This window comes from Falco punctatus (assembly GCF_963210335.1).
Source record: "Falco punctatus genome assembly, chromosome: 8".
NCBI lineage: Eukaryota > Metazoa > Chordata > Aves > Falconiformes > Falconidae > Falco > Falco punctatus.
In genome coordinates, this window is record NC_137588.1 from 63,989,310 (window position 1) to 64,010,684 (window position 21,375).

Below are 21,375 nucleotides of genomic sequence, written 5' to 3' on the forward strand. Positions count from 1 at the left end.
TGAGAAAAGCAGGACCGATGCACACTCACCTGTACAGGTTTTCAACCCTCCCCTTCAATACTATATTTAAGGCCACCCCTTCCATAGACAGCAGCCATGTTCTTTGGAGAACTTTATTAAAATATATCCAAGAAGTAATCAAACATTTCTAATGAGTCAGGAGAGAACTGAAGTGAGAAAAACATCTGTACAGAGGACAGTGCTGTAAGTTTTTGTTTACATGCTTTATTTCAATGTTTCACAGTTTAGTCATTGTCTACAAAAATATATTTCTGAAACTCTGAGTCCTCTATAAAAAAGCTGGTCAGCAGCAGTGACCCTGACAAACAGAATGTACCTTGGGACAGTGGGAGCACCTCCTGTAAGCAGATTAGTGCAGCTAGGGCACTCCTGCCTCACCTTGGGAGACTTCTGTTCTTTGGGATTAAAGCTCTGCACTAGTTCTGAAGGAAGGCATTTAAAAAAAAACTAAAATCCTTCCACTTCTGTATACTGCCCTAAGTTTGGGAGGGGGAACTGCAAGTCAGTGTATCACACAGGAGACAGTGCTAACAAAGGACTTGGCACTCAGTGGATGGAGAAGACCACACGGTACTTTAGTACTGGTAAATTTTTCCTTGAGCTATCTGTTCAGAACAGCCTTTGTCTGGTGATAATAGGTTCAGTCTATAAGCAGAGGTACAAAAGGCATACAAGCAGAGTAATCCTGTAAGCACAAAGAGTCCTTCTTTGAGGTCATGATAAGGGTTCTGTTCATTTTTCCCTCAACATTTTCTGCTGTGGCTTTAATCAAAGGGAAAATTGCCTTCATATCCAATCACAAGCCTGCAGAGTGTTGGATAGAACAGAGCCACTTACAATGCTATCAGCTTCAACTCCTTAGTACCCGTAACTGGAAACATTTCTTATGATACCAATTTTTTCATTCCTATGCTTACTAGTCACCGGTATATCTAGGTACCAAAAATAAGAATTGAGAAACTCAAGTGTCCCCCAAATGAGATCTTTCCACTCTTCCTATATTCAGTTGTTTGACTAATCTATATAGATACTTGCAGTTCAGAAGAAAAAAAAAGAATGTTGCCTCTTAAAAAAAATAAATCTATCTTGCATTGTGCTCTGGAAGAGACAAGGTCAATGTACTCTGATCCTCTGTATTCACAAAGCTCATAACTAGAAGCCGCCCCTTACCACAAAATAATCTCAAACCTGAACCTCTAAGTAGGCAGGAATTTTCAGCAGCAAATAAGGAAAGAGTAGGTATTGGCAGACTACTTCCCCAATGTGGCAATGGGCAGAAGATGAGCTCTCAGTCCCTGAAAACTTTTCCCCATCTGCCCGTCAGAAAAACAGCTTTCTGAGCTAGTAGCTTGTAAAATTTTGATTTCCTAGAGATTAGAGAACGCAGGAAAGTGCTGCTGGTTGTTTTAGGTATAGCTACAATCAACATGCTTCTGAGCTTTAGGCTCCTGGTCAGAAAAAGCTCTCCTGTAACTTATGCCTACCACCAGTCCCAGCCTGATCTGCTAAACCTGAGCAGCCAAGGAGGTATATGAATTTTAAGTAGAATCAGCATCATTCATGAAAACACAGAAGCCAAGAACCTTCACCAAGACAAATAGCTTATCAAAAAGATACTCAGCACTAGAGAACTAGTACCATCTCACTAATGCTAAACAGTTAAAGTGTAAAATCTGTAAGAAGACACCTGAAGTTTACTTCCTTCCTATTTTCCTTTCTTGAACTGCTGGGGGGCCTGGAAAAGAAAGGAATGAATCACTTCAATGTATCAGTAGTAAGCCATTATATGAAGGCAGTATTGGAGAAAAAAAATCTGAAAGCTTACTGACTCCAAAAGCTTTCATCAGCTTCCCAAACTGTAAACAGCCTAAACAGAGGATTTTGTCCACAGCTCAAGGTGTATTTCCAGTCTGCTCCCAGCTGTTCAGCTTCCCATCACAGACACACAAAAGAGGGAAAAATCGAGGGAGGCAGACAAACTCACAGATAGGGTATGTCTCCCACATAGCACCTACTTTAATACACCCACACAATGTGAACAATCAAGAATTGTTACATCCTGTGCATGGAAAGGCTATGACTAAAGTGTAACAAGATGAAATTAAAGGAGGATTAGGAATTAAGGAAAATCTGTGGAACCTGTTTTGCTGAAGATTCCATACCCCTCAAAGAAGCAATTCATATTCAATCATCTGGGAAATGGGGAGAGAATTGAGAGCAACAGTCCTGCCTTGGCTTCAGGTGACAAGCTAAGAGAGTTCCTTCTCCTTTAGTTATCACAAAGCTCATTCCTGTAAAAAAAACCCCACTGTCTTCCCCTACCCACTACTGCAGATGCAGTACATGCTAGAAGAGCGAAAGTAATTTGGTCAACTGTTAAAAGCTGCCTTCTTCATCAGCACAAAGACAAGTGGTATGTTACTTCTAGTTGATGCAGTTATGCCAACACACCCCCCTCCCCCCAAAAAAACCCAACAAAAAAACCCCCACCATTATAATTCTAACATGATAGATACCTTGTGGATAAACATGCCATTAGACTGTGAGGTATGTGAGGTGTGTGAGGGACCAGCAACTGCAGCTGCAAGGTATTGCTACTTGCTGTCTCCCAGTGCAAGTTTTTCCCATTTCTGCATTCCCTTTCTTTCTTCAAGTTACACAGACTCCAGGGTGAACTATTCTGAAGCCTCACAAACACAGTGGCCACCAGAACACATTTGATGACATTTTAATCCCTTCCAAATTATTTACAAGGCTGGCTTTGAAGACTGTTACTTTTAACTTCAGGCCTACTACTGCATAGACAAATCTTTGTATGGCCAAGAATTAGCAATGCCTGTGCTATGTCTGTTCTCACAGGAAACCTTCATTAAAACAAGCGAAGTAATACATAGAGCTGAGCCTAGGCTGCATTCTACCAAGGGCATAATAAAGACAATAGTCACAACCTCTCCAATTCACTAATATTTTTCTAGTATTCCCCATGGCTACACTTGGAGAGGTTCAGCCAAATTAAATTTAAGCTACAAGTCACAACTGAAAAGTGTGCACTTAAGTCTGGGGTTAGGAACACTGAGGGCCATCCCTGGTCAGACAGCTCCACTTCTATTTTCAAGTGCACAAGGACAGTTCCCTGGCACAGACAACCGAGGCAGATACATGGGAAAACTCATTCATTAAACCAAGTATTTCCAAAGGGAGGCAAGGTCACTGCTGCCCTGCCCCAGAGAAGGAAAAAGATTCATTGAAAGATTAAAACTAAAGGGTTACAAAATAAAGGCAAGAGCTAAAGTTTGCCAGTACTGAAATGCATTCTCCCGTCCTGTATGAACAGGAAAGTCTCTGTAGGGTGTTAAAGAAGGTCCGAGGAGGAGATACCCTCCTACTTTTTTCTGCTGCCAGTGGAGAGGAGAGAAAGATGCTGCTACTGGTCAGCAGGAATCTCTCTGTCTGCATCCAGTTTGCTCGTCTCTCCTGGGGAAGGGGTACGCGGTGCAGAGTGAGAAACAGGAGGGATCCCATGAGCTACAATCCCTTCCACTACTGGTGGTTCTGGTAGACCAGGAGTGGCTACTCCCACTACTGGAGGAAACCTAAAACCAACAGAAACGTAGAAGTTACAAGCTTGTCCAACACAGTTGCACAAGGGGAAAGGAGCCGTGCCCTCACGCAACTGCTGAACGTAAATCCCTCTTTCTAACAAAAACGCTTGGAGACAGAACACAGGAAAAGTCTCCAGAGCTGAAAAGTAGCAGTTATATCCTAACACCAAATGACACCTGTTCTCAGACAGGCAGAGATAAATCTCGGGTCACATACTAAGCATTTGGAAGACAGGTACAAAATTTGTCTCTGGTGAAAAACAGTGTGAAGCACTATATGATGGTACTCTGAAGGGCTGGAAACTCCCTCCCCATCAGCAGGAGTGCAAGCTGCCAGTTATCCTTCACTGGGCTCTAAGATAGAAAAAGTAAGGAGCTGAACTAATAAAACAGCTAGAGATAAGATGAAAAATAGGAGAGTGAAACTCATGAATTGCTAGTGAACTACTCTTCCATTACTTCCATTTTGCCTCCCTATGCCTTCTCCATAAATACATCTGAACCTCTGTAGATCTTTCCAAGAAGGGTAGATAATATATTTCCTACTTTACAGATAGGAGAAAAAACAGAAGGGAAGCAACCCACCCACAATTACTTGGCAGGTCTGTAACAGAAATACTGAAACATGCCCTATTAGGCCACTGCCCGAATATGATGAACAACGTCTCTTTAATAGTCTGCATTTGGGCTACAGGTAAGAACTGTGCTTTTTTTAATGCAGTTCTAATGACACGCACAACTTCTTCTAAATGTTAAGATCCAGACCTCTTTTCAGGCACCCAGCAGGCTTTCTTACATTAAGATATGTCTCGGGCAGGTCTTGCAATGACTTGGAAAAATTAACCAGTATGCAGCTGGAGCTGAATATGACCAAGTAAAGGTTAAATCCTAGTACAGCTTCAGAACTGCTGCTCTTAAGTTTCTGGAAAGAGCTCATATAGAGAGTACATAGGAACAGAAACATACCTGCTTACAGGTACAAGCAGTTCTCAAACCCAGAGAGGGAAGTTGGCCTACTTCAGTAGGAACATACGCTTGGAAGCAGTAACTTGCATGTCTCACCTGTAAGCCGCAGCTCCATTGAGTTCTGGGTAGACAGTTGCAGGATCAATACTGGACCACTGAGCTGCTAACAGCAAGTACTCCTTATTAACACAGTTCCTCAAAGCATCAGGTATGTGACCTGCAAGAATGCCAAGAATGACAAAAAATCCAGGACAAGTAGGATGGGCTCATTCCCTGAAACATTTACAAAGGAAAGTAGAAAGGAAATGTGCAAGACCTTTTCAGTCTACCTCCACAGGGTAACACTGGGCAGGGGAGACTTGCCTCTGAGCAACTGGTGTCTGGAGAAGACAAGAAACAGTCCCTTCCTTCCCACTTTGGTGATCTTGTGGGCATTATTGGCCACAAACTGCAATTGCCAAGCCTCACCTCCCAAGAGACAGTATGTACTACTCCAGAAAAAAAAGTGTGCAGTAGAACCATCCAAGGAACGATTGCAAATGATTTGGAAGATGTACTAGGTACAAGGCTTTACAAGGTACTTTCCCTTTCCTAGAGAGGGAAAGTGCCACTCAAAAGATTCTCAGAAGGCAAAGAGACAATCACCAACTTAAGCTCCAGTTCCAGAAACCGAAACCAGTTACTGAGTCCAAGTTTTCAGAACAATCAGCATAATCCTTGCAGTGAACTAACAAAAGAATACTAATTCAGCAGCAGCTGCAGAGCAGAGTCTTCCTCATTACCTGTAATAGCTCTGCGGATCTCTTTAGCTGCATCTTCTCTGGATTCAATGGAAGCCTGCTCACTGTACCAGGCAGTGTGAGGGGTGCAGATCACATTGGGTGCGTCTTTTAAGGGCCCCTGAGCAAAGCTGTTAGGGGAAAAAAAAAAAAGTTTCTCTACAGATGTGATAACCCCATCTGTCCTCTCAGGTATCACTGTAACTCAAATAACAAAAACCCAAAAGAATCATCCAGTGTAGACGAGTCACAGGATAGCAGCTGGCATGCAGGCGCAACATTACCTGAAAGGCTCAGACTCATGCACATCCAATGCTGTTCCTCTGATTCTCCCCTCTTTCAAGGCTTGTGCTAAGGCTTTCTCATCTACCAGCCCTCCCCGGGCTGTGTTCACTAAGAAGCAGCCCTGGCGCATCTGGAAGAAGAAAGATATTAAGTGGGTTGAGAATGAGATTTTTCATGGAAGCTAAGTGAATCTTGGGAAGTCTACTGGAAATGAGCAGGAGCCTGCAGTGATTAGATGAGGCCTGGACGAACTAGGAGTGCTCTCACTGCAAAGCTAACGACAGGGGAAATGCCTGCAAGCAATTCTTGAGAAATTTGCTTTAAAAATGAACAAACAAAATCACAAGACAACAAGGGCAAAAGTGGAACTCTCAAGTTCTGCACTCCATATTCATCCTACTACATTAAAAAAGAAAGAGGACATGAATCAAGTATCCAGCTATACAAAACTGGACTACAACGTCCAGGTGTCTCTCATCAAAGCACTGAAAAGCATTCATAGTCTAGTGGAGTAGAGCCCGAGACTGACTTTGCAGTGGGCTTGGGCAGAGAGACTTTGGCAGAGCTGTGTAAAGAAACTTATGCAGTCCCAGCCACACCACATCTGGCTCTAACCAGCAGAGTCAATTATACATTTTAAAGGTAATTTGAAATTATTGAATCACCTAAGACATTCTTTATAAATGGCAAAAAAAGCCAATCCTATTCTCCTCTTAACACGGAATTCTATACAGCACAAAGCACAGGCACCCGGATCCACACGCTCCCAGCCTCCAAAGGCAGCAGGAGGCACACGACAGAGGCAGCAGGATTCACACGCTCTCAGCCTCTGTGAAAGCAGCAGTTTCTGTTTGCATTCATTTCCACAGTGCTCTGTGGGGGAAATCAAGCTCCTGCTGCACCTGTTTAATAGTGAAGTCATTGATGAGGTGATGGTTATGTTCATTCAGGCTGCAGTGCAATGTGATGCAATCGCTGTGCATTAGTAGATCCTGCAGGGTTCCTACTCGTTGTAAACCCAAGGATCGCTCCACTCCATCCGGCAGATAGGGATCATAGAAAATCACGTTGAAGCCAAAGGACTTGGCTCGCAGAGCCACTGCCTGTCCAACTCGGCCTTCACAAAAGAAAACCCACAATCATCAAGGAAAGGTAAAACAAACTTTAAAGACAAGATACTGGGATAGACTGGGAGCCTACACTGGAGTTTACTGCCAGGGCCCAAGGTACTGCAGCCCTGGAAACCCGTAGGATTGCCATAGGGATCCAGAGGAGGTTATTCAGTGCTGATCCCATGTGGCCAATTCTAGTCCTTCCCCATGCAATAGCCAGAGCTTAGCCTAGAAGGAGCTCTGTTTTTCAAACCAGACCTGGACTCTGAGTCAGAGGCAGTAATAATCTGATTACAAGAACTTGGGAGAAGGAATTGGTAGCTTTCAGGTGGCTTTGTTACTGATACAGAACCTAGCACACTGGGAAACAGTCACCGAGAAGAGCTGTCTGAATGTTTCAATTCTTCTAGTCATTTGAATTAAAAAAAAAAAAAATATCCCCAATCCCATGGCATACACCCAACTCTTGAAGATATCCAGCATCACAGAATAGGGCACTAGCATTCCTTATGTGTGTTTCACAATGAACAGCCGTAAAGTTACCACTTTTTTCAGTCTGTGACTCTTAGGTTCCCAAAAACTTTCACAGTTCACTTTTCAATTCAACAGTTCCCATCACTTACCTAGTCCAATGATGCCCAAAGTCTCCCCACGGATACGCACAGCGCCTCCAGCCACCTCTCGAATCTGTTCTACACTCGAGGCTCGATTCCCTTCACGCATAGCCTGATGTAGCCAAGTAACACGGCGATATAGGTTCAAGATGTGGCAGAGGGTGGAGTCAGCAGTCTCCTCTACTGAGGAGGAAGGGATGTTGCAAACTGCAATGCCTACAAAGCCACAGAGGTCATATAAGATTTTTAGCATCACAACGCTAAACCAACATAGAGCTCTTCAGGCATAAGTGCTGAAAGACAATTCAGTGCTCCAGAACTACTGCCAAGAAACACAGGATTCATTCCAAAAGCTCATTCTACAGCAACATAGATGTGACCAGTCAGCTTTTTAACCCCAAGGAAACACCATTCCTTCCTTACAAATATTTATTTGATTGACACACTCACCAGGAGAGAAAAAACACCCCAAAACCAAAACCAAAAAACCAGGCTGAAATGAGAAAACTGGGTCATACAAGTGATGCAAGAAACTGACTGTTTTAGAAGAGCTGCATCCAAAAAGATGCACTCATTCCAGAGATACTCCTGACAGATTAACTGGCAGACTGTAAAAGAATTAAGACAGATGGTTGAGCTCTTTCAGGCCTCACAGTCCAGATGCTCACTGCAAGCATCAGCTTCCCCAGGAGCAACAATAAGTAACTCACTCATTAAACGCTGAGAGAAGCCACAGGAGCCTCTCTAAACCCATTTGAAGTTACATTTAAAAATAACAACACATAACACTCCTGCTCTACAATAACATAGAACCACAAGGGACCATAAAACCCATAGCTACAACTATCAAGCAAATTACTAATGCAAATGGAGTTAAAGTCCTGGAAGCACAAATTACTGTCAGGAAAGGGAAAGATGGAACACTATAACAAAATCTGGTCATTAAACAACAACAAAAAAAAAGTCAACGGGGGTGGATAACTGACAAAATACCACTTTGCTGCTGCTATCCTTAATTCAAAAAATCACCACCTATCTAAAAACTAGGAATAAAATCTATAGGCAGTAGTTGAGGGTGCATAAAATTCAGCAATGCATCACTCTTTTGGAAGCCAGTTACAGAGGAGACATTCAACTAAACTCAGACCATGCTCTCCAAAGAGAACGAGGAGAGCGATGGCCACACACAGTCCCAGACATTCGACTCCTTTTCTCTATCAAATCCGTCACAATTGTGCCATAATGCCACAGACTACTCAGAAGACGTGAGGTGGGAAGACAGGGAAACCTAACTTCTTTTAATCTCACTGGTTACCATCTCATTCAGACAAGCCACATGCATTCATCTCTTACACTGCTAGACACAAATTTGTGTTTACATGCAGTATTATGCTAAAGGATAAGAAAATGCAAACACCCAATGGCCCTTTGGTCTGATTTGAAGATTCAGAATGCATAAGCAACAGTATCTTACCTCAGAATGAACTGAATGGCCTAGCTAAGCATCAAAATAATCATTAATTGTCCATGAAAAAGCAAACCCGGCCATGCATGAGAGTCATCATACTATTGCTCCAAAGCAAAAGTGGCAAGCAGCAGTATGATGGGAAAAGAACTCTGACCCCTTTCTCCTTGGGTTAATGAGTGTGGAGTAGGGGGAATGGGAAAACTCTGAAACCGAATGAATCAATGATATGGATGGCGACTTTAAGAGGAGAACACTAGAAGCAGATTAGGTTCCAAACTCAGCCCAAAAATGTAACAGCTGACAAGGACACGAGAGCCAAGGACGTTGCCAGGCACTCTTGGGACTATTCAGCTGAAGCGTTCATGTGAGAAGACTCTTTATACCTAACTCAAGCACTAGACAAACATGCACTCTTCATTTATTTGCAATTCATCTGTTCTTACAGATCTGGAAATTATAATGCCTATTTCAATTTTATATAAAAATACCTGCATTTGATTAAGCTTAATCTAATCTGCATTACACTAAGAAATGTTTCAAATCTCTGACACAAACCTAAAAAAGGGGCAGGGCACTTAGATGATCCACTTCACCTAGGAGACTACAAGGTCCAAGGGTCTCACTGCCATGTTTAATGAACAGCAGCCTTTTGTCACCTGATCCAGAGATTTTTCACAGGCCTAGGGCTCTAAAGGGATCAATAATAAAAGTGCTGAATCAGAACCTACCTGCATATAAAAAATTAACAGGAAAACTTACTAATCAAGCATTTACAGCGAGTATCCTGCATCAGCATTTGCAGGCTGCTTTCAGACATCAGTTTGCTCAATTCTTTCCCCACAAACAACCCAAAACCACCTCACCAAAATTTACTGAAACCATATTCAGGTTTCTGAATCCCAAACAGCAAAGACACTGACATCTATGGCAGAGAAATCTGAGAACTGAGAATCTTTCTTTCAAGTCACCTACCAGTTCCGATATTGGTCAGCTTCCTAAAGATGCCTGATATTAAGCAGCTCCAAATCTTTTTACATAAAAGGTTTTAAATGCAGTCAGCTATAAAACAGAAAAACATGAGCAGTGTTCCACGTCACATTCAGTTCTGATCGCAACAGAACCCTAATGTTGTCATCATACCTAATTCTGCAGCAGATTTGATGTCAACATTGTCATAGCCACTGCCAATACGCACAATGACCCTGAGGGCTTTGAATTTCTCCAGATCCTGACGAGAGAGGGTAATGGTGTGATACATCAGAGCTCCTACTGCTTCATTCAGCACCTACAACAAAAACCAGTCCAAATCAGTCTGCTCTGCTTACTCCAACAGGCAGAGCTCTATATCTGAATGTTCGGAAATTTTCTACCCCACCTTTTCATGGATTTCCTGAGTTGACTGAGCATCGCAAAATGCCACTGTAGCAACATCCTTCAAGATGGGCATCTCCACCGTGCAATCTCGTCCATCCAGGAGCGCAACCAGTGGCCGTGCTGGCATCGGGCCATTCACAATAGGAGGCCGTATGCCTATTAAGAAAGTCAGCAGGAATGATTATGTGAAAGACAAGAATGCTGGAACCCTTGTTTGCCTGTCCGACACATCACTAGTTCTGCTATATATATGTGTATTTATATAAATACTGTAGTATTTTGGAAGAGATTAGTCAAAACAAATAAACAGGAAACTAATGAAGGGAAACGAAACTCTGCCACCACTATAAAAGGAAAAATAAAACATGGTTTATCAGCAACGAGCTAGTAGAGGCGGCCCACGCAGAAGCGTGCCACCTTACCCTGGGCTGCCGAAACTACACACAGAGCCCTTCGGGCCCGCCGCCCCCAGCCTGCCCCCCCCAGCTCAGCACCCCGGGGCACCAGCTCCGTTTCCTCCCCAGGCAGCACCGCAGCGGGTACGTCCACGGCCCCGACAGTCACGGGCAGCCGCCCCTCTCCGGCGGCGGGCGGCACCGAGCCCCCGGGGCCCTGCCGTAGAGGCGCGGGTGGAAGCCCACCGCCGGCAGCGGGAGCGCTGCAGCCCCGGCCGGGGGAGCGGCGGCCGGGCCAGGCTCCCCGCCGCACCCGGTCCCGCCGCCGCCGGGCCCTGGGCCGCCACCGGGCGTGGCCCCACGCGGCACCCGCTCCGCCCCACTCACCTTCGCAGATCCGGTCCAGCCGCTGCCGCTTGACTTTGTGCCGGTCCATGGGCCGCACCGTGCCGCGCCGCCCCTCAGCGCTGCCGAGGGACACCCCGTCACTCGCCGCCACCGGCTCCCGCCGCCCGCGCAGCCGCGCCCGCCGCCGGCTCCCGGGAGGAAGCGGAAGGGCCGGGCCGCAGCCCCGTGCCGAGCGGCCCAGCCGCCACAGAGGCGCCGCAACTTGGGGCGCCGCTCGCTTCCGCTTCCGGGCCGCGCCCCGCCCCACAGGCCTTCGCGGCGGGGCGGTAGCTCTCCCTGGGCGCAGCCGGCTCGGTGCCGGGCGGCTCCCGCGGGAGCGGCGTGTGCGCCTGGGCGCGGGAAAGCAGCGCCGCCGCCGGCCGGAGAGCTGCCCCCCGAGGGCCGCCGGGCGGCGAGGCCCTGCGGGCGGGTGGGCGCTCTCCGCTGCCCGTGGACTGCAGGAGCGCCGGTGCGGGGCAGGGAGCGGCCTGCCGCCGCGGGGAGATGCCGCTGGGAGCCCCGCTGCTGGGGCGGGGGGCGGTCACGGTGCTCTGCCACCCCGCAGGCCCGCACAGCGGCGGGAGAAGCTCCGTGGCCTCGTGCCTCCCTCCAGGCCGCGGATTCGGCAGCGACTGGGCTGGCAGGCGTGGGACGCGCGGCACCCGGCCATGTCGTGTCGGGGGCATCCTTGCCTCTGCCCTCGCTGTGCTCTGAGGCAGGAGCCTGAGCCCTCCACACGCGAAGACAGAAAGCACAGGCAGACTTACCTGGTGCTCCTGCCCCTTTAGTCATCCACCACCACCTCATCTGGATCGTCTGGTATTAGTTGAGTGTGTCTCTGCGTGCACCTTGATGTCGCTGTATCTCAGCACTTCTGGCATGGAGGCGCATCTTAGAAGGGCAAGAATCAAAAGCAGCAGTGCAGTCTGTAAAGATCTGAGACGTCTCCAATTCTCAGAAACTTGACAACAGGGAATTCCCAGCCTAGGCAGAGGCTGAAGAAGGGGGAACTGTTCATAGGGAACTAAATTCTCCAAACTAAAAGAGTACTCAGCAGACGTTTGAGATGCAAACTTGCTATTCAGAGAGTTGTGTCTTGGCTGCAAGGAGTCAGCCAGGAAGGATGGTTACAAAAGCCTGCCTTGCCTGGAAGGTGGATCCTGGGATATAGCTTCAGGCCTTCCTGGGAAACTGTCTGTGTGAGACAAAACAGGGAGCCATGCAAAACAGCTTCTGTTTTGCCACCTTTGCAGCCGTATCTCCCACACTTGTCCCGTGGTCCTGGGAGTAGATCAGCACTACAATAACTACAATACCCTTTCCAGCATCTCTGCATCCCATCTCTTGATATCCTGCACCTACCTTGTCACCAAGTGCGTCATACTGAGTGCCTCTCCTGGCGGAAGGTTTGACCCCAAGTGTGTGCTGACTGACATCACAGCGCAGCTCCCTTAGCTAGCCACAACTGCTCACGCTTCATGCCGGAATGAGCCGCACAATACCACAAAGCAGGCTCATTTTCTAGCTCACCAGCTATCCCCACAACAGTATCTGTTTCTACTGTTACCCAGTGCCCACAAAGAGCTGTTACTGGTTATTTCTAGACATGGGTCCCAGAATCTGTCTTCTTTGCACAGATTGCCTTAAACAGAAAGTTTCCTTCTGACCAAGCAAGAAAGGATGCAATCCCTGAGATAGGTGGGCTACCAAAGGACATTACACAAATGGGGCAAGCCTTGGGAGGTGGGACAGCGTGAGGACACAGACCAGACAAGCCTTCCTCACTCCAGCTTACGTTCTGGATATACAAAACTTACTGTTTTTTCCCTTAACAAAGCATTAATACACATCAGTTAGAGTTTGGAGCTGAAAGAGGAGAAACTGAGCACAAAGGACTTTACTGAGTAAGTGTGCACACAAGCCTGAGCGCACCGAGCTGAAGCGCAGCAGGTGCCACAGTCACCGCCCAGCGCCCAGAAATCACAGGGCCCTGCTGCTGCACCGTCACTTCCTAAAGAAACCTGTTTTGGCAACGTGCTGAAAAGCTGGTGATCTTGGTTGCCTACCAATGTCACCAAACCCTCAAATGAGGAAATACGAGCGAGCTGCAGCCCCGGACAAGGGTGACACAGACCGAAGCTCTCCCCATGCTCCCGCCCGCCTTCGCCCCGCCTTCGCCTGGCGCGGGCCACGCCCCCCGTCGGCTAGGACACTGATTGGCTCGCTTACCGCCCAGGACCGCAACACCCCGCCCACGAGGCTGCCGGCCCCTGAGGGGCTGGCCTGGAGTGACGTGCTCGCAACCCAATGGGAACGCTCCTCTCCCGCCGTGCCCCTCGGCTGCCACTACCGCCCCCTAGCGGCGCCTTGGCGGAGCTGCCGCTGTCATCGTTGGCGCGGGGCCGGGGGCACCTCAGCACCATGCGCCCCGTAAGAGCGGGGGGCCCGGCCGGCCCGAGCCGCCGCTTCGCAACGTGTGAGAGCTGCCCCGGTGAGCAGCTCGGCATGGCGGCAGGCCCGGCCGCAGCGTTGCGGTGGGGGCACACCCGGGAGGAGGGCGGCGGGGGCCGGCTCAGCCTGCCGTGCCTGCGTGGCCCGGCAGGCGGCGCTGCTGCACCGCGGCGGGAGCGGGCACCGGTACGGGCACCGGCGGGAGCGGGCACCTTACGGCCGGCCTGGCCCCCGGGGCTAGGATGTGGACCGACCCCTCCCCCGAGGCGGCAGGGCCGGGCCGGCCTGGGGCTCTGCTCTCCCCCGGGAGCCCCGTGCGTGGTGCTCAGCGGGCAGGGCCGGTGCTGGGCGCCTTGGTGTCCCCGCAGCAGTCCGGCCTGCCCCGCCGTGCCGCCCGCTGCCGGGCAGGGCCCGGGGGTCCCGCTAGAACCCCCTCCACTCCGTCACACACCATCTGGACCGCGGGGATATGGCGTGTGAGCACAGCTGCAATGGTGCCTCAGCTATTGGCACAGCTTCCCTGCAGCATCAGTTACTTACAAATTAAAAATCCCACCACCACGGCAGTGTCCGTATACTGCTGCGAAAAAACCCGGACAGCTCTACCCGCTTGGCTTGCACACGGAATGGGGGAGGCGACCTTGCCTGTTTGGTGGTCTGCAGCACCGCTGCGGCGCTGAGTGACACCGTGAGGCATCCTCCTGGACTGCCTGCAGGATGCTGTGGACAGCCCTTATGGCAAGTACTTGGTTGGATGCTTAAAAAGAACAAGAGGGACAGGAGGGAAGAGAGGGTTCTTCTGAGGACAGACAAAGAAATTGGAAATCCTGGCAATCTTGTTGCTAGGGGCAGAACTAGTAAAGAAAGCCTCATCCATCTGGACATAGCAGCTCTGTGCCATGGTCCAAAGTCCTGCCATGTGGGAGCGGCTGGTACCTGAGTCTTTCCTGGTAGTCTCTAAAGCACTTAATGCTGCTGATAAGGTGTAAAGTAAACAGCCCCTGTGCTGCTGCCCTGCCATGCGCCCATCTCTTTTACAAGCCAAGAGGAGAAAATGTACATGAGTGATTAAAACAAAAACCTACTGCAAGCAGCTGGACCCTGCTGCCTCCATTTCTGTCTTCCACAGCACTGAAAGGTAGCAAAGGTGGCAGCAGGGTGGGACCACTGATCTTTGCTGCCCGATGTGCCTTGGAGTCCTCTGTCTCATGGCTTGAATGAATGGAAACCCCGTCCATTTCACTGCAGAAAGCAGCTGTAGGGATGCTCCTAAATCAAGGGGAAGTAATCTAATACATATTCTGTAACTTGATTGCTCTCATACCTGTTTAAGTACCTTGCCAACCTACAGGAACAGTAAAATCTTGGTTTTGGTTCCATTATTTTTCTGTCTGTTACCATGTTCAGTATAGTACATGGCTCTGAACAGCTGCTACCCCTGAGGCCTGGGTCTGTCTTGCCACTGCCAGACCCACTGTCCTGTATGCTGATTCAGCTTCACTTGAGACAAGGAGAGAGCAAGTAGCAGATTGGACAAGATGCATCATGGATCCGAACACCAGGATCAGAACAACGGGCTCACAGTGCATCACTGAAATGTCTTTGAATCAAATCTAGTACTATAATGCATTATTAAAGCTACTTACTTTTCCTGTGTTCCTGTCTCTGAAAAAATTTAGACTTAAGGTAGTAGAGCAGTGCTGTTCTAAGGAGCTCCTTTCTTCCCTTGAGGAAATACTGTGGCTTTCCTTTTACAAATAATTTTTCTTCTGAGCTGCTCACTACCTAGATGGCTTTTGAACCTGCCACCGAAGCATGCACGTGTTAACCATTGCCTTGACTAGCTGATGGGAAGGGACTTAGTCTCTAACCCAAAACCCATGTGCTAGGCAGTACTTCAGCCAACACAAGAGCGAGTCAGCTGTGGCTTTTTCTGCAAGTTTGGATACAGAATCTAACACATCTCTGGGTAACCTGTTCTAGCACTGCGCCAGCATCCAAGCAAAAATTTTTTTCATAGTATCCAGCCTGAACAGCCCAAGCTGGAAACTGTGGCCATCATCACTTCTCACATCACCTGCTGTTGTCAACATGAATTTGGGTTTGTCACCTTTGCAACCTTCAGGTAGCTGTAAGCTGATAACAGATCGCCCCTGTAACTCGCTTTGCCAAGCAAATGAGCCCACTCCGTTAACCTCATTGCAGGTCACATGCTGCCATCTTGGTGTCCCTCCACGGGACCGTCTCTAGTTCCTTCACACCCCTCTGGAACTTCAGGGGATGGGACCTGTGCACAGGAGTCCAGGTGTGGCCACACCACTGCTAAGTAGATGGGAATAACTTCCTTCAGTCTCTGGCCACAATCATCCTAATACAGTGTGGTGTGTGGGTTGTCTTACTCAGGATCAGCATTTACTGGTATCCATGGCAGCTTCCCAGTCCTTCCAGTGGGGCTGCCCCTCAGCCAGTCAGTCCCCAGCCAGACCAGGTGCACAGGGTCACTCTGCTCTGTTACAGAACTCCACTGTCCTCCCTAAACTTCACAAGGTGCCTGTTGACCCAGCCTGCTCATTCCTCACTGTCCTTCTGTTGTTCAGCATGTCAACTGCTCACCCTAAATTATCATCTTAAATTTACCAGTTCCTTTTTCCTGTAGGATGACTTACTTCACCAAAGAGACAGTCTATCCATTAAGCTACATGACTCTACCTATCCAGACAGACACCTAAATGTCTGATCTTCCTGCTGCGAACCACACTGAAGCTAACAATACAAGAGCAGCTCTGAGTGCTTTATTTGTAGGAACAAAAAAATAAAAACCAAGCCAGAAGTGGCCAAATGCCACAGGCACTGAAGCAGAAAGTTATGGGTAGCTGCTGTGGATGTCAGAGCCCTGAACCTCCTTTAGCAATGAGCAGCCAGAGCTGTTCAGGGCACTAGCACTCATGCTAGGAAATGAAAGAGTTTTTATTTGGTTTTCTATGAATATAGACATTAACTCCTGCTGGGCTGTTTGCATTAGGTTAATATTTCTGGAGTGTACAGGTGTTAATATGAGCTGTGAGTGTCTGCTGTCTGTCTCTAGCCCTGTAAAGAGCAGTGTGGCGCTGTAAATATTAGCCCAGGCACAGAAGTGTTTGCACAACCCTCCTCTGTGCTACCTTCTGGGGTAGTACTCCAACAGTACTCCCTACAAGTGGCCCAGGCTCAGCCATCAGAGCCTCAGCATCTTCTGCACTGTGCAGTAACATGCTCTGGTTTTGACTCAAGAAGGGTTGTAGCGATCAAGTCCCGAAAAAAATGGCAGAAGCACCCATGTGCTATAATCTTAAGATTAGTACTAGACAAAATAAGGTACAACTAAGTAACTCAGCACATACTGGTAACAAAATACTTGCTTGCTCAAACCCAGTCTTCGCTGGCTGTGGCAGTCGCAGATGTAGAGATGCCTAGCACATCACTGGGACTGCTACTCACTTTAATACAGTGATACACAGTCATTTCAGAGGGAAGCAAATGATGTGTGCTCTCCGTTTGTTTGTTCAGAAGGGCTCCCCAGCAATGGAAAGGACTGTCCATCGCTGTGGGTTTGAACAGAAGAGGAAATGAAAACTATCCTCCTACAGCTACTATGGGGATCTTCCTGCCGTCACCACAGAGAGGAATCAGCACCAGCACGGGGAATGGATTTCCTGTTTTGCGGGGGATCCCGTGTGCACCTCATTATCAGCCTATGATAAGACATAACATAGATGCGGCCTGCCATGCGTCCAAAACTGCAGAATGAGTTCTTAATGTGCTAGAGGAAAATCTCTTCATGTACTGTATCAAGTCCTTCGTAGCCTGAAAGCAATATGAAGAAGAACTGCAACGGCTCCAATGAATTTCAAGAACATGAGGTTTGGTGTTAATGTTTTCCATCAGGGGCAGCTGGCCTGTAATCTGCACTGCAAGGACCAGAGGATCCAGACTCATAAATGATAAAACAACAGCGCGGCCCCCCCAGTGCCCAGCACAGGGGACGGTCACTGCCCTGGGCCGGCTGGCCACACCGTTTCAGGTACCAGCCAGGATGCTGTTGGCCTCCTCCGCCACCCCGGGGGCCCATGCCCAGCCGGCCGTCAGCCAGCCCCCCAGGGCCTTTCCCTCCGGGCAGCTTCCCAGCCGCTGTGCCCCACGGGCAGGGCCCAGTGCGGGGTGCCCCTCACACAGCTGGGCTCAGCCCCTCGCCAGGCCTGCCCAGCCCCCCGGCAGAGCCCCTTGCCCTCCGGCACATCGGCGCTGCCACCAACTTGGCTGTCACCTGTCACCACAGAACCTGCTAACACCACCAACTATAAATCAGCCAGGACCTGTACGAACCTGTGAGGAGCAGCAAAGATAACAAACCCCATGGAACTGGTACTAAAAGCTGCGGAAATCTGATCAGAGTTGATCGCTGTTTCTGCAGCTGCTTGAGAAGGTCAAAGGCCTGGACCTTGCACAGCATTAGAGAAGGCGATTCCTGAGACATTGTACACTGCGCTGGTAGATGACCCCTTAGGTCAGAGCTGGCCTCACAATTTCAGATGGAGAGAGCGATGAAAGCTTTGGTCATGAGAGACTGGCAATTATTCAACTCTCTGAGACCTGTAATGAGGTTACGGTGCAGCTCTGCATGTGTGTGGGGAGGGAGGAAAAAACCAAATAACCTTGAAAGCTATGGGTCCCAGGCCAAGATACATATAAATATGCAAAAATCCAGAAAGAGACCATTCCACCGCAATCACAGGCTGTGCTGACTAGAGAAGTGTAGCAAATTGGCCAGCCCTTCGCTGGACATTAAGTTCAAGTTCCTCCACTTGGCCACCTGCCAAGGCAACCTGAAAACGCTGCCACAGCGTTCAGCTTTCACACAGAAGGAAGAATTTTCCCTTTCCTTGCTTATCTGCTGCAGGGCATAATTCAGCGCTGAGTTAATGGGTCATTTCAGTGGGCTTTGGGGGAAGATTTATAATTGCAGAATCAGGAAAACAGCCTGGAAACGAACTTGAAAGATCCTCTAAACTATTTTCTCACACTGAGCTGGACTGACCTTTTAGAGCTGTTCTTGAAGATCTCTTCTTTTTCTTCCCTCTTCGCAGAAGTTGTTATCCTGTTGTAGAAGAAATTGTATTGGTCCTTGACAAATCCATCTGGGAGACAAAAGGCAACCCTGTTATTTTCCACATGCTAACAGATTGTTTATGCATTCCAGACTTTTCCTAGAGCTTGAAGTTAAGATTGATTTATATCCTTTCCTTTCTCAAGGCACACATGCTCTTTTCTCCAGGCTTTCCTTCTGTGACATGCTGGCTATCAATTCACTGAGTTTACTGAAATCTGTCTTTGCTTAGAAGGAGTGTGAAAACAGCAAAATAGAAACAACAGCCTAAGGATCACAAACTGACAACCACCACCATCCAAATTGCCCTCTACATTAGTATTTTTAAAAAGTTATACCTGTCAGCGGCAATCAGGTCTAGCAAAGCTTCCTCTCCCGTGGCTGTCATCCTCTTCTGTACCAAGAAAGTCAGTGACACATTCCACAAACATCCCGTACCACCGGTACCCCTGTAGCAAGGGATGCCTGGGCAGGTACAACCTCCCACTGCCGTGCACTGGACGGTTCTGCTTGGGTTTACCACCAGGCAGCCCAGAACACAAACAGTAGTGCCTGGTTTTCTTCCCTTTTAACAATCCCTCAAATTGCATTGAGAAGATCCTCCTGCAGTAACAAAGTACACAGGTGCATGACATAGAAGGCAACATCTCTGCTGCTGCTGCTGCCTGTCATTCCTCACAAGTTGCACACTACTGCATTAATATTGCAGCCATAGTAATAATCCAACCAGGTCTCTTCCGTGTCACAGTTATAATCTGGATTATGATTAAAGACTTTCAGATCCACTTGTTTATTCTTACCATTTCTCACAAAAACATAGAGAAGTTCACAGGACCAGGCCACTTTTTGTTTTTTCACGTCATCATTACAAGTAAGCCTCTTCGCTCCTAGTTTTTCTTCAGCCTAACTACTCTGCTTCCTCCTCCTGAACCACAGCTGCAAACAATTCACTACCAAGTTAAAAAGGCTCCGTCCCACACACCACTTTCTTTAGGCTCCTCCAACCATTAGGCTTTGATTAGACTTTGAGCCACAGTGAGAATGATTTTTCTCTCCTTCTTAAACATGAAGAGCTTCCAGTATTTGTGGGCAACTTGTTCACATTCAGAAATGCTTCACAGCAGCTCCCTGCAGTAAGCAGAAGGACTAAGCTCTTCCAAAAAGCTCAGAAGAGGAGGGCACTGCTGACTTGGCCTGCGAATACTTCATGTTTGCACAATCATAACTCTTTCTGTTGGGCTTTTTGGGCAGACGGGGTAGGTCTCTCTACTTGTGCAAACGTTCACCCTGCAAAAGGTTTGCCTCTTTTTCATATACTCACGTTTGACATGCACATGCTGGCCTGCTACTTTTCTGCATTGGTTAACTTGGCCTTGGGATGCAAACTGAAAAGAAGGATCTATTCAAAAAGAAGCAGAGCTGCCTAAATGCTGGGTCGGCTCTCAGAAATGCCAACCTTGGAGTGGGCACAGCCAAGTCCCTCCATCAGGGCAGAACCAGCAACAAGTAAGGTACTGAAGACCCTTCACAGCAAGGCCGGTAGGAAGCAGCTAGGTCACCCACCCCTCCTGCAGACCAAGGAAGCACCAAGGGAATTTATTCAAAGGGCGGTCAGCATCTGTCCCCCCGGAGGACGCTCCCTCTGTTTTAGTCTGACTCTGTTAGCGCAGTGCGCCCCAGTGGGTGCCCCCCGCTGGACCCTCACAGCGCTGCGCTTGGGGCCGGGGGCTCCCGAACCCGTGCAGGCAGCGCCTGCCACAGCCCGTCGGAGCGCCCCTCCTGAACCGCCCCGGCGGGTCCTGCCTGGGGAGCGCTCCCTGCCCGGCCCGCCCCGCCGCCCGCCCCGGCCCCGCGCAGCGCCGGCCGGCAGCGCCCCCGGCCCCGTGCGCTGCGGGCCGGGCCAGGCCGGGCCACGGGGCGGCGCTCGCCGCCCGCTGCTGGCCGGGGCGGGCCGGGGCGGGCCGGGGGCGCTGCCGGCCGGCGGGCTGGGCGCAGCGTGAGCCGCGGTCCCAAAGCGGGAGCCAGCGGCGGCCGGGGCCGGGCTGCAGCATGGGGCTGGCGCTGCTCCCGGCGCTGCTCCTGGGGCTGCTCCTCTCCCGAGCCGGTAACAGCGCCGGGGCGGTGGGCGCCGGACGGGGAGGGTGGGGGGCGTGTGGCGGTGCAGGGCGGCGCGTCCCCCCGCGTGTCCTGTACGCGTCCTGGCGGGCGGCAGCCGCGGTTGGGAGCGGGCGGCGGCTGCTTCGGCCCAAACGCGAATTGCGGCCGCGAGCAAACGGGGGGGACACGCGTGTCCCGGGGCACGGCTGGGGGCGCCGCCGGGGACCCCGCTCCCCGCACGGGCACGGGGTGGGCCGGGGCCGCCAGGGCACAAAGCCCGGTGCGCTCGGGCTGGCGCTGCCCCGCGGGTCCCGGCCCGGTCGCCCTCCGGGCTTCGCCCGGCGCCCGCTCGGCGCTGCCGCCGCGTCCCCCCGGCACTTGGGGCGGCAGCTTGCCGGGCGGCGCTCGGTGCGCGGCGAGCGGCCCGGGGGGCTCGGCGGGGCGCTGCTGCGGGGTCCGCGCTGCTGCCCGCTCCTGCCGCGCCGGGCACCGCCGCCGTTCCGCCCGGTTCGTCCCCGCGCCCACCGGGCCCGCGGCGGGACCTGCGGCCGCAGCGGCACCGGCTGCCCCCGAGCTCCGTGTGCACGCACTAGCGCGGCGTTGATAACCGTGCCCGGTGAGCGGACGGGTTCCCCTGCGGCCACCCTCCGACAGCACGTGCACCGGGGGCAGCAAAATAAC

General features: G+C 50.0%; 2 protein-coding genes across 4 annotated transcripts in view; one reads left to right on the forward strand and one right to left on the reverse strand.

Moving 5' to 3' along the window:
- Window positions 1-95: 95 nt before the first annotated feature.
- LOC308068002 (C-terminal-binding protein 2-like) lies at window positions 96-11,947 on the reverse strand. 3 transcript variants are annotated; one of them, XM_080397825.1, is made up of 10 exons: window positions 11,771-11,907; window positions 11,004-11,083; window positions 10,223-10,377; window positions 9,988-10,132; window positions 7,389-7,595; window positions 6,556-6,770; window positions 5,653-5,783; window positions 5,372-5,499; window positions 4,686-4,806; window positions 96-3,614 (listed from the first exon to the last, which is right to left on the reverse strand). In XM_080397825.1, the coding sequence occupies exons 2-10, from the start codon at window positions 11,050-11,052 to the stop codon at window positions 3,446-3,448; spliced, it is 1,320 nt and encodes a 439-aa protein (XP_080253951.1). In that variant the 5' UTR covers window positions 11,053-11,083; window positions 11,771-11,907; the 3' UTR covers window positions 96-3,445. The 3 variants fall into 3 exon arrangements, with proteins under 3 accessions (XP_080253951.1, XP_080253952.1, XP_080253950.1); XM_080397826.1 differs by lacking the exon at window positions 11,004-11,083 and having other exon boundaries at window positions 11,771-11,947; XM_080397824.1 differs by lacking the exon at window positions 11,771-11,907 and having other exon boundaries at window positions 11,004-11,265.
- A 163-nt stretch (window positions 11,948-12,110) lies between these two features.
- LOC308068003 (GDNF family receptor alpha-4-like) overlaps window positions 12,111-21,375 on the forward strand; it is a 29,868-nt gene continuing 20,603 nt past the window's right edge. Inside the window, exon 1 of the mRNA XM_080397827.1 lies at window positions 12,111-20,701. Coding sequence (XP_080253953.1) covers window positions 20,647-20,701 — 55 coding nt within the window. The 5' untranslated portion in view covers window positions 12,111-20,646. The remainder of the gene's footprint in view (window positions 20,702-21,375) is intronic.

Coding starts and splice junctions, on each gene's coding strand:
- LOC308068002 (XM_080397825.1), bottom strand. CDS start 11,052: ATGGACCGGCACAAAGTCAAGCGGCAGCGGCTGGACCGGATCTGCGAA. Junction 10,133..10,222: donor CTCAGGAAATCCATGAAAAG/GTGGGGTAGAAA, acceptor TTTTTGTTGTAG/GTGCTGAATGAAGCAGTAGG. Junction 4,807..5,371: donor GATCCGCAGAGCTATTACAG/GTAATGAGGAAG, acceptor GCATTCTTGCAG/GTCACATACCTGATGCTTTG.